Source organism: Diospyros lotus, chromosome 6 (genome assembly GCF_014633365.1).
Source record: "Diospyros lotus cultivar Yz01 chromosome 6, ASM1463336v1, whole genome shotgun sequence".
In the NCBI taxonomy this organism is placed as follows: domain Eukaryota; kingdom Viridiplantae; phylum Streptophyta; class Magnoliopsida; order Ericales; family Ebenaceae; genus Diospyros; species Diospyros lotus.
The window spans coordinates 18,305,121-18,321,719 of NC_068343.1; the positions used below are offsets into that span (position 1 = coordinate 18,305,121).

The following is a 16,599-nucleotide window of genomic DNA, read 5'->3' on the forward strand; positions in this document are numbered from 1 at the left end:
AGAAGCCCGACGGGCTTCGTCAATGGCTTCGTTGCAGACGAAGCTCGATCGGGCTTCGTCTGCAACGAAGCCCCCTCTCTTCTGATCGAGCTTCGTCTGGAAACGAGACAAAGCTCGATAGGGCTTCGTTACAGGAAGCCCGTTCGGGCTTCGTCTTGAAACGAAGCTCGATCGAGCTTCCTTGGGTCTTCAATCGAAGCCCGATCGGGCTTCGTCTGCAATCGAAGCCCGATCGGGCGCTTCCTCTCCCTGCAAACGAACGGGCTTCGATTACAGACGAAGCCCGATCGGGCGCGATTAAGCCCCACACCCAATTGGGCTCCCCCGACTGTTGGGCTATGACACAGCCCGATTATCGCTGCCCAACAAAGCCCAATCAAGTTTGGGTTGCGATGATAGGGTTGGGACAATTGGGCTTCTTCTTCTTTTACTTGTGCTTTTACATGTGCTAAGACAATTATTGTTTTTGTATTTTTTTTCTTACAGATGGCTGAACAACAAACTACAAAATTTACTTATGTTCATGCTCACCGAATATTACCCCCCGGAATGCGAGTTACTACTCATTGTGGGATCAAACACCTTGAGGCGATGCGTCGTGCTCTAGACCGATACAAGTTATTGGATAGATTCCTACAGGGCCCATTAGGACATTTCTTGAAGATGCCTTTGTCCCTCCATTTGACTGCACCACAGTTGATATATCATGTTCTACTTAGGGAGGTGACATTTTCGAGTGCCCGCCACGATGAGATGTGGTTCGAGATTGGCGGCACACCATACAAATACGGGAGGCAGGAGTTCATACTTATTAGTGGACTCCGATTTGGGGCTATTGATAGGGAAAGCCTTGAACCGAAACCTATTGAGCCGGAGAGTTTACGTGCTCGACTATTTCCACAACATAAGAAGGGGGTGACTGGAGACGACCTTGAATTACTTATTAGTACCAAAGAGGACATGGTTTCAGAGGATGCCCTGAAATTGATTTACATTGCTGTGGTCGACATGTTTTTGTTGGGCCAGGATGAGCGTGGGCATGTGGATGATTTCTTGTGGACTATGGCCGAGGATTTACAAGCATTTGAGATGTTCCCTTGGGGTACATATGTCTACAGTAAGAGTCAACATTACATCCGGTTGGCCACGAAAGAAAGAAAATTGACTGGTGAAGGTGGGAAGAAAATCAACCTTTATGGTTTTGTATGGGCGTTTCAGGTACTCTCTCCTTATTGTAGATGATTTGTCGTACTCACTCCTTATTGTATATGATTTATCTATAGTAACTAAATGTTTGTTTTGTTTTTTAATTTTTATTTTCATTTCTTTTTTTTTTTTACTTTCTACAGTGGTGGTTGATCGAAACGTTCCCATGGATTCAGAATAAATGGGCCGTCAGACTGTCCGACGCAGACATTCCAAGATGCAGAAAATGGCTATCCAAAAAAAGGCCACAGATAAAAAATTACAACGACTGTCTTAGGAAAGAAGTAAGTGTGCAACTTACCTCTAAATTTAGTTTATTTTTAAATCATATCTATCTATATAATACAATTTTGCTGGCACGAGGATCGAGTCCGACTCTTGAACCCACTGATGATGAGAGGGAAACGAATTTTTGGAGATCTTTTAACCCTCAACACTCGGTTGGGGTCGACGTCTATAAATTTGGGGGCGGAGGGGGTGAAAAGGAGGAAGAGAATGACGGGGATGAGGACGAGGGCGGGGATGAGGACAAGGCGGGTATGATACATTTAGATGAGGAGGGAAAGGAAAAGAATGGGGAGGAGAAGGATAAGGAGGAGACAAGATTCCCTGATAGTTCGCACCACGGACAATACGAGACAGGGGTATGATTTTTATTATAATAATGGTTTTAATTTATATTTTTTGTAATTGTTTATATATTTTTTATAGAAGGGAAAGGAGAAGAAGGATAATGAAGAGGCAAGGTTCCCTGACAGTTCACATCACAGACAATACGAGACAGGGGTATGATTTTTATTATAATAATGGTTTTAATTTATATTTTTTGTAATTGTTTATATATTTTTTATAGGAGGGAAAGGAGAAGAAGGATAATGAGGAAGCAAGGTTCCCTGACAGTTCACATCACAGACAATACGAGGCAGGGGTATGATTTTTATTATAATAATGATTTTATATTTTTGTAATTATTTATATATTTTTTGTTTGCCTTTTGTAGATCACCGAGATGCTGAAACAGACTCTAGATATGTTGCGGAGAATAGATGGGGAAATGGGTCAGGTGAGGACACAATTGTTGAGACTAGAGAGGGCGCAGGAATCACTAGAGAGGGGGCAGGCAGCACTATGTGCTCATCTATGCATCCCACATATTTCCCTAGATCGCAGCGATTATGCTCATGAGCAGTCCCAGTATGGTGATCAGGTAGATCTTGATCATCACGATGAGGAGCAGGCATCTACATCTAGAGTAAGTTCCAAATTTACTTTTATATGTTTTACTTCATTCTAAAATACTATTTTGTAACAGTTAGGTTTTGTTCAGCTACAGGAGGAGGAAGTGGTTAGGGTCGACAGACGACCTATGCGAGATAGATTGCCATCGCAATTTCGTCGGCCACCCTTCACCGATCCAACAAAATATAAAAGGAGAAAAAAGGATGCCGCTTTGGAGGGGTCGGACGTGGACTCGACGCCACCGGTACTAGACCTAATCCCGCCGGACATAGAGACAGTGCCCCCTGAGGGCTATATTGAGTTCATAGGTTCCAATGAAAATATTAGGTAAGTAACAATATTTATATTTTTTCTATTTGCATCAACAATATATTCTTACTTTTATTTTTCTTGGTTATTGTAGTCTTCACACTGGTTTCATTCTCAACCTAACACCGGATGACCTCCGAAACATAAAGAATGAGGCCAACTGGTTGGAGGGTTATCATATTGATAGTTACATGTGTTGCTTGAGACGTATACAGTCTCGGCGTCAATATGACACAAACTACGCTATCATGTCAACCTCATTTTTTGTGAGTTTGCACTACTTATTTATTTTTTTATTTTTTTTGCATTTAATTTAGTCTATGACCAATATTTTTATTTTATTTTTCAGGCATCCATAGTAAGATTTTGGGAACAGGAGTACGGGGGCAATAGGAGGTTTTTTGCGCCTTCTATCGCATCTATCCCGGAAGAGTGGACCGGTTTCGTCGACGGGCGCACTGACAGGAGTCTCCCTTGGTGGACGGTCGATTATGTAAGTCTTAATTCATTCCATTTAATGATTTATTTATTTATTTCCGTACTACTGACGTATTAAAATAAAATACAGGTGTTGCTCCTTTGTAATGTAACGAATTCTCACTGGTTTCTCTTAAAGATTTGCTTGAAAGATAGGAGAATTGTCATATATGACTCCAATGCAATGAATGAAGACAGTCGTAGGAGCATGGTTGAAGCTATACAACCACTTGTGAGCCTCTTACCCATTCTACTAAAGAAAGCTGCATATTATGAACATGTAACCACAACTGCGACGCTAGACAGAGATTGGGAAGTGGAGAATACTGATCCTCAGAAGTTGCCTCAACAACCGGATGGGTAAATTAATTTAAATTATATTACATAGTCAATTTTCATGAAAATATGGTTATGCTACCAATGTGTGTTATGTCTAATACAAGGCCAGCTGTGGGTGCTACGTTATCAAATACGTCGAGGACATACTGAGGCATAATGAGGATCACTGGCAGATGCACCCGACTGTGGATGTCCGTACCCTCCGGAGACAGATTGGAATATTTTTGTATAGACATAGTACGATAGTACGGTAGTATACTTGTAGATTAATAGATTAGAAAATTCTTTGTTTTGTGTTTTTATTTTCATCTAGTTTAAATGTTGTATATATTTTTGTATAGGTATAGCAAATAGCAAATTATGTATTGTTCACTTGATGAAATGTGGTTTGTGGTGTTGTTGAGGGTAAGGGATAAGTGGTTGTGGTGGAAGTATGTTGTTGGGAAGAGAGACTGAGTCTCTAATGTTGTGATGTTGTCATGTTTTTCCGTTGTTGGACATAGAGACTGAGTCTCTAATGCAGGTAGGATGACCAAGAAACAGGGGAGACTCTATCGAAATTTTTAAATCACACTTGTGGGGTAATTTGAAGATCATTACATCATATTGGTCAAATGTTAGTACTTAGAACAATTCATCATGTATTTGTTGTGCATTCCACCTTCAACTAACCCAAACAACGTAACAAGAGATCATTTTAGTGTTGGTGGAAACCATAGATTGAGAGGAAAAAAAAAAATTTGAAAATGACAAAAGAAATTTTGAAGTTGTTCCTCACACAAAGTGAAAAATAATGACGTTGTTATGATATATACATTCGGGCTTACCCAAATAACATTAAAAGACATCATTTTAGTGCTAATGGAACATACTAATTTGAAAAAAAATCAAGAAAAATTAAAAAATTTCATTTTCGAGCTTGGTGGGCCACAAAGCCCGATGGCCGGGTTTCGTGGGCCACAAAGCCCGATTTTTTTTTCGATTGAATTTTTTTTTTTTTTTTGTAGTTTCCCACTAGTTGCCTCAAATAATAATGATTGTTAAGACAATACACTCTAATTTTTGAGCAAGTTTATTATTATAGCATTATTATCTTGATTTGTCCAATTATTAGTACCAATTGTGATCATGTGTTGGTTGAGTTGATGGTAGATGGACATCCTCACACAAAGTGAAAAATAATGACGTTGTTGTGATATATACATTATGGCTTACTCAAATAACATTAAAAGACATCATTTTAGTGCTAATGGAACATACTAATTTGAAGAAAAATCAAGAAAAATTAAAAAATATCATTTTCGGTCTTGGTGGGCCACAAAGCCCGATGGCCGGGTTTCGTGGGCGACAAAGCCCGATGGTCGGGTTTTGTGGCCCAAAAAACCCGATGGCCGGGTTTCGTGGCCCACAAAGCCCGATTTTTTTTTCGATTGAATTTTTTTTTTCTTTGTAGTTTCCCACTAGTTGCCTCAAATAATAATGATTGTTAAGACAATACACTCTAATTTTTGAGCAAGTTTATTATCATAGCATTATTATCTTGATTTGTCCAATTATTAGTACCAATTGTGATCATGTGTTGGTTGGGTTGATGGTAGATGGACATCCTCACACAAAGTGAAAAATAATGACGTTGTTGTGATATATACATTATGGCTTACTCAAATAACATTAAAAGACATCATTTTAGTGCTAATGGAACATACTAATTTGAAGAAAAATCAAGAAAAATTAAAAAATTTCATTTTTGGGCTTGGTGGGCCACAAAGCCTGATTTTTTTTTCGATTGAATTTTTTTTTTTTTTTTTTGTAGTTTCCCACTAGTTGCCTCAAATAATAATGATTGTTAAGACAATACACTTTAATTTTTGAGCAAGTTTATTATCATAGCATTATTATCTTGATTTGTCCAATTATTAGTACCAATTGTGATCATGTGTTGGTTGAGTTGATGGTAGATGGACATCCTCACACAAAGTGAAAAATAATGACGTTATTGTGATGTATACATTATGGCTTACTCAAATAACATTAAAAGACATCATTTTAGTGCTAATGGAACATACTAATTTGAAGAAAAATCAAGAAAAATTAAAAAATTTTCATTTTCGGGCTTGGTGGGCCACAAAGCCCGATGGCCGGGTTTCGTGGGCCACAAAGCCCGATGGCCGAGTTTTGTGGCCCACAAAACCCGATGGCCCAGTTTCGTGGGCCACAAAGCCCGATTTTTTTTTCGATTGAATTTTTTTTTTTGTAGTTTCCCACTAATTGCCTCAAATAATAATGATTGTTAAGACAATACACTCTAATTTTTGAGCAAGTTTATTATCATAGCATTATTATCTTGATTTGTCCAATTATTAGTACCAATTGTGATCATGTGTTGGTTGGGTTGATGGTAGATGGACATCCTCACACAAAGTGAAAAATAATGACGTTGTTGTGATATATACATTCTGGCTTACTCAAATAACATTAAAAGACATCATTTTAGTGTTAATGGAACATACTAATTTGAAGAAAAATCAAGAAAAATTAAAAAATTTTATTTTCGGGCTTCGTGGGCCACAAAGCCCGATGGCCGGGTTTTGTGGCCCACAAAACCCGATGGCCGGGTTTCGTGGCCCACAAAGCCCGATTTTTTTTTCGATTGAATTTTTTTTTTTTTTTTTGTAGTTTCCCACTACTTGCCTCAAATAATAATGATTGTTATGACAATACACTCTAATTTTTGAGCAAGTTTATTATCACAGCATTATTATCTTGATTTGTCCAATTATTAGTACCAATTGTGATCATGTGTTGGTTGTGTTGATGGTAGATGGACATCCTCACACAAAGTGAAAAATAATGACGTTGTTGTGATATATACATTCTGGCTTACCCAAATAACATTAAAAGACATCATTTTAGTGCTAATGGAACATACTAATTTGAAGAAAAATCAAGAAGAATTAAAAATTTTCATTTTCGGGCTTGGTGGGCCACAAAGCCCGATGGCCAGGTTTCGTGGGCCACAAAACCCGATGGCCTATTTTTTTTTTTAAATTGAATTTTTTTTTGAAGATGGTCCCAGTAGTAGTCTCAAATAATAGTGATTGTTAAGAAATTACACTCTAATTTTTTAGTATTATCATTGCATCATCTTGGTCCAATGTTGTTAGTAATTCATATATCAAAAAAATTTAGCAAAGTGTCCCTTGTTTCTAGGCCATTGAAACTGCATTATATACTCAGTTCTCTACTCAACAATATACTACAACACAAGCTGTCAATCATTAATTATGAGTTTAGATGAAGGAAACTGAAAGATTACGAATATGAATAAATCCCAATTTCAAATATTAATGTAAAAAATAATATTCATTACTGAACTCCCAACAAAAAGAGATTTGATTGATGTTGTCATCCTTTTTGTATCGTGCCAGTGATTTTTGAGCATTGCTGAAATACAAAAGATATATGGTCAGAAAAAATTCCATTAACACTTTGCGAGTAAAAAACATGTTTTTTTTTTTTTCACAAACGATCTAACAACTATTGATAACATATGTGATAACATTATATCATACCTGAATGAGTTAATGCCTATTGATTTTTTTCTTCATTGATAATATTATCATCACCTGGAATTGACAATTGTACAGGGCATCGACGACGAGTGTGTCCAGTCTCTTTGCAAATGCTGCATTTCCGGCTTGCCCTTGTAGAGGCCCTAGCAGCGCCCCTGGATTCTGGAGTAGTGGCTGTGCTCGACTCTCCAATGGAGGAAGTCCATTCATTAGGGCAACCAAGACTATTGTGTCCTAGTTCACCGCATTTTCCACATTTTTTTTTCGACGAGCTTCCCCCATGGAAGGAATCCGACCATTTCTCGATCTACCCGGTTGTCTTCTTTGCACAGGTGGGAGTATAACCATTTGTCTGACGTACGCTGGAAGAATCCAAGTAGCCTTGTTAGGGAGAGGATTGATGGGAGGTGCATATGCACGTCTGACCCAATCTGCGGTGTAATATGAATGGCAAAGCATATGGTAGTGCACCCTCATGAAACTGTCGCATAAGGCAAAGAAACACATAGTGTTAACATATCACACTAAATTACGAACATAAGACGCAAATAAAAGTCAAACCATGATACCTGCTAACAGCAATTGCATGAAGACATGGCATTTGATCAATGTCCCACTTGCGACAACTACATGTACTCGCAACAATGTCAACTATCCCATCGCCTTCCTTTGCATGTTGCACGAGGTATTTGTTCCCTTGTATTACAGGAACTACACGACATCCTCGGTCTAATGTTTTGGCATGCGCCAAATTGACATGTGCCACTGCAGCGGAGGTCACAATGGTTTCGAGTCTGGCAGCTGCAGCACGCCTATCACTAAACCATTTCTGAAGCATATGTCTCAAAAATTCATGTGCACTTGTTATAGGCAACCGACGTGCTTTCATCATGCATTTATTGAGAGACTCGGCAATGTTGGTGGTCATCATGGAATATCTTCTTCTTGGACAATATGCTCGTGACCACTTTTCCGGTCTTGCTTCCATCAATGTCAGATGAGTCTGAGGATGCATCGATTGTATTTCTGCCAAGTATGTATCACACTCTATTGTGGTGTAGCTGTATGCTGCAAGGTAGAATGCAGTCATCACATCTTTTCGTTGTCTATAACGTTTCTTCAAGTTTTGCTTAAGGTGGAAGAAACAAAAGACATGTGGGACAGAAGGGAAGACACGACTCATCGCATTCGCAATGCTTTGGTGACGATCAGAAACAATGACTAAATCTTCTCTCACTCCGATAGCCTCTCTCAATTTCGTCAAAAACCATATCCATGATCTGTCAGACTCACCATCTCCAAATCCAAAAGCGATGGGATAAATCATTTCCTCCCCATCTTTGCAAGTGGCAACGAATATCATCCATTTGTGTTCACCTTTCAAATGTGTGGCATCAACGACAACAACCGGTCTTATGTAAGACTGGAAACCATGAAGGCAAGCTCCGAGTGCAAAAAATGAATATAAAAAACAATTATTTTCATCTGTCTCTATTGCCGTGATGCTGCCAGGATTTGTTTCTTTTAACATGTGAAAATATGAGGGTAGTTGCTGATATGATTCATCCGCATTACCATAAGTAAGTATCTTTGCATGTTGTAAAGACCTCCAAGCTTTAGTGTACATAATCTGCACACCATGTTGCTCCAACAACTCCCCCATTAGCATTCTAGGTGTATATTCACTACTCGTCACTCTTTCAGAGAACAAACTTCTGATGACAATAGCCTTCACACTTCGAAAATGTGAATCGTAGACATCCGGAGTACACGTGTGACTCGGCATAAATTTCACCACATGCCAAAACGAACAACCAGGTCTGCATCTTGCACGAAGCATAAATTTGCAGTTCACATCCTTGCAACCAGCCTCAAATCGAATTGTGCACGAACGTCTGACTCGATAGTCCATCTTCACATCAACACAATATTGTCCAAATGCCAAAATTAGTTCCTGTTTACTTCTAAAGAGTGCACCCATGTGTAAAAGATCACCTTGGTATGGAATTGACACTTCGGGTCTTGTTTCCTCAATTGCATAATTTTCTACACCAGGAATGATCCAGTTTCTTTGTAAATGGTTGTCCTCAAATTGTGAACCTGAAAATCTTACTTCTGGGTACTCTGGACTCACTCCTCTTTCATCACCACCACTATCACTATTATCACCATCGTTGTCGTCAATATTATCATCAGTTTCATTATCACAATCATCATTCGTGTCTGGAGCGTCATCTGACAAACCGTCCATACCATATGTACCAAAATCATCATTTTGTAGTGGACTATGTGCAGATGTAAATGGAACAGCACCTGAATCTTGATTACCACCACTACGTAGGTTACAAACTCCAACATCTTTACAAATCATATCAACATACATCACTTTATATTTTCTGTCATCGCACATAATAAACCTGACACCGTGGTCGTCCTTGATAGGGAACTTGGTAGCTGGAAGTTCGCTTGAGTGTTCCGTTACAAAATGAATGGTGATGTCGTACCTTGTTTTATCAATTCCTGTCACCGTGTATACAATCTCAACCAATTGAGTAAAAGTCGTATTTTTGTAGATTCCCGCACACATCCTATTACCCCCAATATACTTATTATCATTCCATTCCCCGTTCCACACGATAACCAACTACACTAAATCCATTGCTGTAAGATTGAAAGGAGGAAAAAATTAGTCTCACAATTACCATGGATGTAACGGATCCACACACACCCAAATCGGGTTAATTTCCTCATTAAACCAAGTCATAACTATAAGTAAGTTTATTTGCTTTTTGAGATTTGTATTTTATTTTCTTTTTCTAAAGAGTTGATTTGTACAATTAAACATGATTTTTGACTTATAAACCAACAACCAAGTCATGATAATTTATATGTAGTTTAAGAAAAATATTTAAAAATTTTATGAAAAATATTGGAGGATTTTAACATAACACATTTAGGCACAAATGCTTAAGAAGTGAAATTTTGTTAAATAATATGATAAAATTAAATAAATTATATTAAATTATATTATTTTACACTCATATATAATATTAAATTATTTAACAAAATATTCATATTATTTTAAAAATAATATATATAATCGTGCTTGTGGGCTACAAAAATCATAATCGGGCTTAGTGGGGAAACAAAGCCCTATCGGGCTTAGTTTGGGAACAAAGCCCTATCGGGTTTTGTTCCCCCACTAAGACCCATCGGGCTTTGTTCCCCCACTAAGCCCGATCAACTGTTATCGCCCACAAAACTCGTTAACGATGTGCAGAGAAATAAATACCTTGAGATTGGGTTTGGAGAGAAATAAACTTGTTGAATGGGACTTCAGTGAGGTCGCTGTAATTGATAAAGAAGATTGAATGACCCAACAAGCAAAAAGATTGAATGTATGAAGAATGACTAAGTTTGGATAGTTTGACAATGGAAAGATAGAGAGTAACGTAAATTTTGGAAGAAGAGAGAGAAGAAAGGTTATGTGAAAGAGATAAGGGTATTTTGGTAAATGAAACTAAGAACAGTAGGGTTTTCTATTTTAAAATTTCATTAAGGGTATTTTTGGTATCTTACATAAAAGTGGATATAGAGTGTAATTAGTTTGTTTGAATAGTTAAAAACGTTTTTTTTTCTATGAAAAGTACAAAAACGATTTTATACATTTGACTTTGGTCAAATGTGAATTCAGCCCTTTTCGGTATTTGAATCTGAATAAAATTTACATTTGATGGTGTAATTATAAAATCCTGAGTTAACGCATGCTTGAAATAAATGGGGTGTTACAATTACCTACCAATAACAATGGGAAAAACCCTATTATTGTGTAATTAGTTTTCTTCTTCTTGCTCAATATTATACGTGGATGATGGACGACATTATAAATAATAAAAAAAATAGAGAAATGAGAAGTAGGAGAAAAATAGTGAAAAGATAGAAAATGAATGTGAGAAACTGGAGTCGAGCTAGAGGTGGGAGATAGAGGAGGTGTTGGATATTTGTTCTGCACACACTTTATCAAGAGTTTAGTTTTATTTGATTTATTTGAATTGTTCTATTATTCTTATTCTTTTGAAATATGGTCACGTGTCTTTGTTTTTGGGTTTAGTGGAGTTAGTGGGATGTTTTCTTATTTTATGGTATGTGGGTCTCTTACGCCCACGTCTTCGTCTTTCGTTTCTCTGTAACCTTATATATAAAGGCTACTTCAATTAAAGATACTACAACAACAACAGCTTGCGGTGATTCCCATCTCTCATTAAAGTCTTGCTCTTCTCTCCTATTTTGTGTATCAATGGTATCAGAGCCAAGATACTTCCAATAAAAGGAGAGAAACACGTGAGAGATAGTTTACTAGTTTACCTAAAAAAGCCGTAGCTTTGCCCTATTTCTTCTTTTATCACCCATGGCCTCAGAGAACAATTTTGTGCAAGCAGCCATTCCATGATTTGATGGTCACTATGACCATTGGAGCATGCTGATGGAGAATTTCCTACGGTCCAAGGAGTATTGGCCAATCGTCGAATATGGAGTTGGAGTGCCAGCAAAAGGCAAAATTTTGACGGATACCCAGAAAATAGAGTTGGAAGTGAGAAAGTTGAAATCTGGAGTTAGAGTGCTAGCAGAAGGCGAAATTTTGACGGATGCCCAGAAAGCAGAGTTGGAAGTGAGAAAGCTGAAAGATTTGAAGGCAAAAAATTATCTCTTTCAGGCAATTAATCGTCCCATCTTGGAAACTATTCTTTGCAAAGATACTTCCAAGGATATTTGGGATTTCATGAAGATGAAATATCAAGACTCTACCAGAGTGAAGCGTGCACAACTTCAAGCCTTGAGAAGGGATTTTGAGACTCTACAGATGAAGGACGGAGAATCTGCCACTAGCTATTGTGCCAGAACTATGGACATAAGCAACAAGATGCGATTTCATGGCGAGAAAATGAAAGATGTCACCATCGTGGATAAGATATTGCGTTCCTTCACACCAAAGTTTGATTATGTTGTCTACTCAATTGAAGAATCGAAGGATATAGATGCACTCTCTCTCGATGAATTGTAGAGTTCTTTACTGGTCCATGAGCAAAAGATGAACATAAGTTCAGTGGTGGAGGAGCAAGCTTTGAAGGCTTCTACTAATACCCATACCTCAAGATTTAGAGGAAGGAGTAGAGGTAGAGGTAGAAGAAGAGGAGATCGAGGCAATAGAGATGGAGCCAATAGAGATGGCAACAGGAATTTCAAAGCCAATTATGACCAATTTCAAGGCAAAGGCAGAGGACGGGATTTTGACAAATCCAAGGTAGAGTGCTTCAGATGTCATAAATTTGGTCATTATCATTCTGAATGTTATATTAGGCTGCCTAATGACAAGGGAGAGAAGTCAAATTTTGTTGAAAACAATGAAGGAGAAACTTTGTTGATGGTAGTTCAAGTTGACAAGGAACCAGAGATAGATATTTGGTATGTAGATACGGGCTACAGTAACCACATGAGTGGCAGTAAGTCTTATTTTTCTTATTTAAATGAAGGCTTTCGTTCTACAGTTAGTTTTGGTGATTGTTCTACTGTGAATGTGATGGGAAAATGTGACATTAAGATACGAACCAAGAATGGTTTTGTGGAAACAATTTCTAATGTGCTGTATGTTCCTGACTTAAAAAGCAATTTGTTAAGTGCTAGTCAATTGCAAGAAAAGGGTTACATTATCACTATTCAGAAGGGTGCTTGTGAAATTTATGATCCTATTAGAGGAGCTGTTGCTATTGTGCAAATGAGTTCAAACAGGTTGTTTCCCTTGAAGATTGAAAATGTTCAATCTTGCTTGATGGCTGAAGTGAAAGATCCTTCATGGTTGTGGCATTTTCGATATGGCCACTTGAGTTTTGGTGGATTGAAGATCCTCCAACAGAAGAATATGGTGACTGGTCTTCCTCAAATTTCAACTCCTTCCCAAGTTTGTGAAGAATGTGTTGTTGGCAAACAACATCGTTCTCAATTCCCAAAAGGAAAGTCATGGAGAGCAAAAGAGGTTTTGGAGTTGGTTCACTCTGACATTTGTGGACCGATAAGACCAATTTCTAATAGAGGTAAAAGATACTTAGTTACCTTCATTGATGATTATTCTTGGAAAACTTGGGTTTATTTTTTATAGGTAAAATCAGAGGCTTTTAGTGCATTTAAAAGCTTTAAGGCTCGTGTTGAAAATGAGACGGGAAAGATTATTAAGACTCTCCGAATTGATCACGGTGGTGAATATCTCTCTACAGCATTTGAAGTTTTTTGTGAAGCTCATGGCATTCGAAGAGAGCTCACAACTGCTTATACGTCGCAGCAAAATGGTGTATCGGAGAGGAAAAATAGAACCATCCTCAATATGGTGCGAAGCTTGTTGGTAAGAGGAAGAATCCTAAAGACTTTTTGGCCAGAAGCAGTAAATTAGAGCATTCACATCTTGAACAGAAGTCCCACTCTTGCTGTTGGAAATATGACACCAGATGAGGCTTGGAGTGGAAGGAAACTAGTTGTAGATCACTTCGGAATTTTTTCGTGCATCGCCTATGCACATGTCCTAGATGAGAAGAGGAAGAAACTTGATGATAAAGGCGAAAAGTGTGTCTTTCTCGGTGTTAGCGAAACATCCAAGGCATACAAACTATTCAATCCAATAACAAAGAAGATTGTAGCCAGCAGAGACGTCGTTTTTTATGAAGAAAGCACTTGGGATTGGGATAGGCAACAACCTACTCAAGTCCTATGCGATAGTGAAGTTAAAGAAGTAACTCCAATGCTAAAAAATTCAGCAAATGCTACTCCAACAACCGTTGAAATTTTGCCAACAGTAGGAGAAGTTAGTGATGTTGCAGCTGAATCTCTTCGCCGTGTTCGAAAAAGGCCCGCATGGATGCAAGATTATGAGGTAACTAGAATTGATGCAAATGATGATGCAATTACTCATTTTGCATTGTTTGCAGATTGTTATCCTACAACTTTTGAAAGTGCTATCAAAGAAACAAAATGGCAGTAGGCAATGGATGCTGAAATTGAAGCTATTGAAAGGAATGACACTTGGGAGCTAACTGATCTTCTAGAAGGGCATAAAACCATTGGTGTAAAATGGGTCTTCAAAACAAAGATCAAGGAAAACGGTGAAGTTGACAAGTATAAGACGTTGTTAGTGGCTAAGGGATATAAGCAAGAATATGGAGTTGATTATACAGAAGTTTTTGCTCCAATAGCAAGACATGACACAATCAGATTGGTGATTGCATTAGCGGTGCAGAATTCATGGCTTATCTTCCAATTGGATGTCAAATCGACGTTCTTGCATAGAAACTTGGAATAAGAGGTATTTGTTGAACAACCCCCTGGTTATACTAAGATCGGAAATGGGCATAAAGTTTATAAATTAAAGAAGGTTTTTTATGGACTAAAACAAGCTCCACGAGCTTGGTATAATCGCATTGAGGCTTATTTTCTAAAAGTAGGTTTTTAGAAATGCCCTTATGAGCATACACTATTTGTTAAAATTGGAGATAAAGGGAAATTGCTCATAGTCTGCTTGTATGTTGATGATCTCATATTTACTGGAAATTGTGATGTCATGTTTAAAGAATTCAAGAAGTCTATGTGGATGAGTTTGAAATGACTGATCTTGGTAAGATGCATTATTTTTTGGCATAGAAGTAGTGTAATATGATGATGGGATTTTTATTTCCCAAAAGAAGTATGTGCGAGAAATGTTGGATAGATTCCAGATGAAGGATTGCAATCCTATGAACACTCCAATTGAGTTTGGCTTGAAGCTAAACAAAGATTATGAAGGGAAAAAGATGGACAACACACTTTACAAGCAAATTGTAGGCAATTTGATGTATCTAGCTGCTACAAGACTATACATCATGTATTTTGTGAGTCTCATAAGCAGATACATGGAGAATCCAACTGAGATGCATCTGTTAGCTACCAAAATAATTCTTCGTTACTCACAAGGCACTAAGGATTTTGGATTGTTCTACAAAAAGGGTGAAAAGTCAGATTTACTTGCTTTTACTGACAGTGATTATGCAGGAGATCAAGATGATAGAAGAAGCACTTCGAATTACGTTTTTACATTGGGCACAAGGGCTGTTTCGTGGTCCTCCAAGAAGCAGCCAATTGTCACTTTGTCAAGTATAGAAGCTGAATTTGTTGCTGCTACAACTTGTGCTTGTCAAGCTATTTGGCTGAGAAGAATTCTTGAGGAGCTTCAGTTCAAGCAAGAAAGAGCTACTACAGTCTTTTGTGACAACAACTCAGCCATCAAGCTATCAAAGAATCCTGTGCTACATGGAAGAAGCAAACACATTGACGTGAAGTATTATTTTCTGAGGAATCTCAGCAATGATGGAATAATTGAGTTGAAGTATTGCAGAAGTGAAGATCAGCTGGCTGTCATATTTACTAAATCCCTCAGATTTATTCCCTTCCAAAATCTGAGAAGGTTGATGAATGTTTGCACTATGAAAAAATCTAATTGAAGTTGGAGCTGCATAAACTAAAACTGGAAAGTTTTTAGAAAGTTTTCAGTTTAAGGAAGGGATTGTTGGATATTTGTTCTGCACACACTTTATCAAGAGTTTAGTTTTATTTGATTTATTTGAATTGTTCTATTATTCCTATTCTTTAGAAAGATGGTCACATGGGTTTGTTTTTGGGTTTAGTGGAGTTAGTGAATTAGTGGAATGTTTTCTTATTTTATGGTATCTGGGTCTCTTACGCCCACGTCTTAGTCTTCCGTTTCTCTATAACCTTAAATTATTAAATTAAAAATACTGTAGCAACAACAACTTGTGGTGATTCCCATCTCTCATTAAAGTCTTGCTCTTCTCTCCTATTTTGTGTATCAGGAGGTAATTTAAATATAGAGATAAAATAATTAATTCTTAAAATTTATTATAGCCAAGAGTGGTTTGCATTATTTTTAATAACATAAGGGTGATTTGTGTAATTTAGTCAAATGTCAAAGGTGGTAAAGTAAAATTTATCCTAATTTTTAATGACAATGATCGTAATAAATTGATAAATTTAGTTATTAAATTATTAAAATTAGAGATTGTATTAAATCCTTCAACAAAGTATTATTTTTCTTCTTATAACTTTCCTAAAATTAGATAGAAACCAACTAAAGCCAATGCAATCTAATTTGGGGAGTGAAGGCAAATGAGACTATGACAAATTATGATTAATTTAAATAAATAAATAAATGAATGTTAAATATTAAAAAATATTAAATTTAAGAGGGTAATTGTTTTTTTTTTTTAAATCATAAGTGTGCAAACGGTTGATTCGGTTATTAAATCGATTGAAATTTAATAATTGATTAAACTAAATTGAGGAACAAAATTGAATCGAATTAATTGATTAATTAAAAAAATTAAATCCAAATTATATAAATCGAAACAAATTAATTAAATTG

The 16,599-nt window shown here is 37.1% G+C and overlaps 2 protein-coding genes across 2 annotated transcripts; one reads left to right on the forward strand and one right to left on the reverse strand.

The window, feature by feature from the left end:
- Positions 1–298: 298 nt before the first annotated feature.
- LOC127804364 (uncharacterized) lies at positions 299–7,280 on the forward strand. Its single transcript, XM_052341223.1, has 10 exons — positions 299–1,218; positions 1,350–1,850; positions 2,060–2,134; positions 2,207–2,458; positions 2,534–2,772; positions 2,849–3,020; positions 3,104–3,247; positions 3,371–3,591; positions 3,680–3,761; positions 7,218–7,280. Exons 1-10 carry the CDS (start codon positions 487–489, stop codon positions 7,278–7,280), a joined length of 2,481 nt encoding a protein of 826 aa, XP_052197183.1. The 5' UTR covers positions 299–486.
- Positions 7,281–7,376: 96 nt separating this feature from the next.
- LOC127804365 (uncharacterized) lies at positions 7,377–9,729 on the reverse strand. The gene is made up of 2 exons (XM_052341224.1): positions 7,712–9,729; positions 7,377–7,623 (listed from the first exon to the last, which is right to left on the reverse strand). Exons 1-2 carry the CDS (start codon positions 9,727–9,729, stop codon positions 7,377–7,379), a joined length of 2,265 nt encoding a protein of 754 aa, XP_052197184.1.
- Positions 9,730–16,599: the final 6,870 nt, after the last annotated feature.

Excerpts from the sequence above, each read along its gene's own strand:
- LOC127804364 (XM_052341223.1), top strand. The coding sequence starts at position 487 with ATGGCTGAACAACAAACTACAAAATTTACTTATGTTCATGCTCACCGA. Across the intron at positions 2,773-2,848 it reads GGTTCCAATGAAAATATTAG|TCTTCACACTGGTTTCATTC; the intron begins GTAAGTAACAAT and ends TGGTTATTGTAG. Across the intron at positions 3,021-3,103 it reads TCATGTCAACCTCATTTTTT|GCATCCATAGTAAGATTTTG; the intron begins GTGAGTTTGCAC and ends TTTATTTTTCAG.
- LOC127804365 (XM_052341224.1), bottom strand. The coding sequence starts at position 9,729 with ATGTGTGCGGGAATCTACAAAAATACGACTTTTACTCAATTGGTTGAG. Across the intron at positions 7,624-7,711 it reads CATGCAATTGCTGTTAGCAG|TTTCATGAGGGTGCACTACC; the intron begins GTATCATGGTTT and ends CTTATGCGACAG.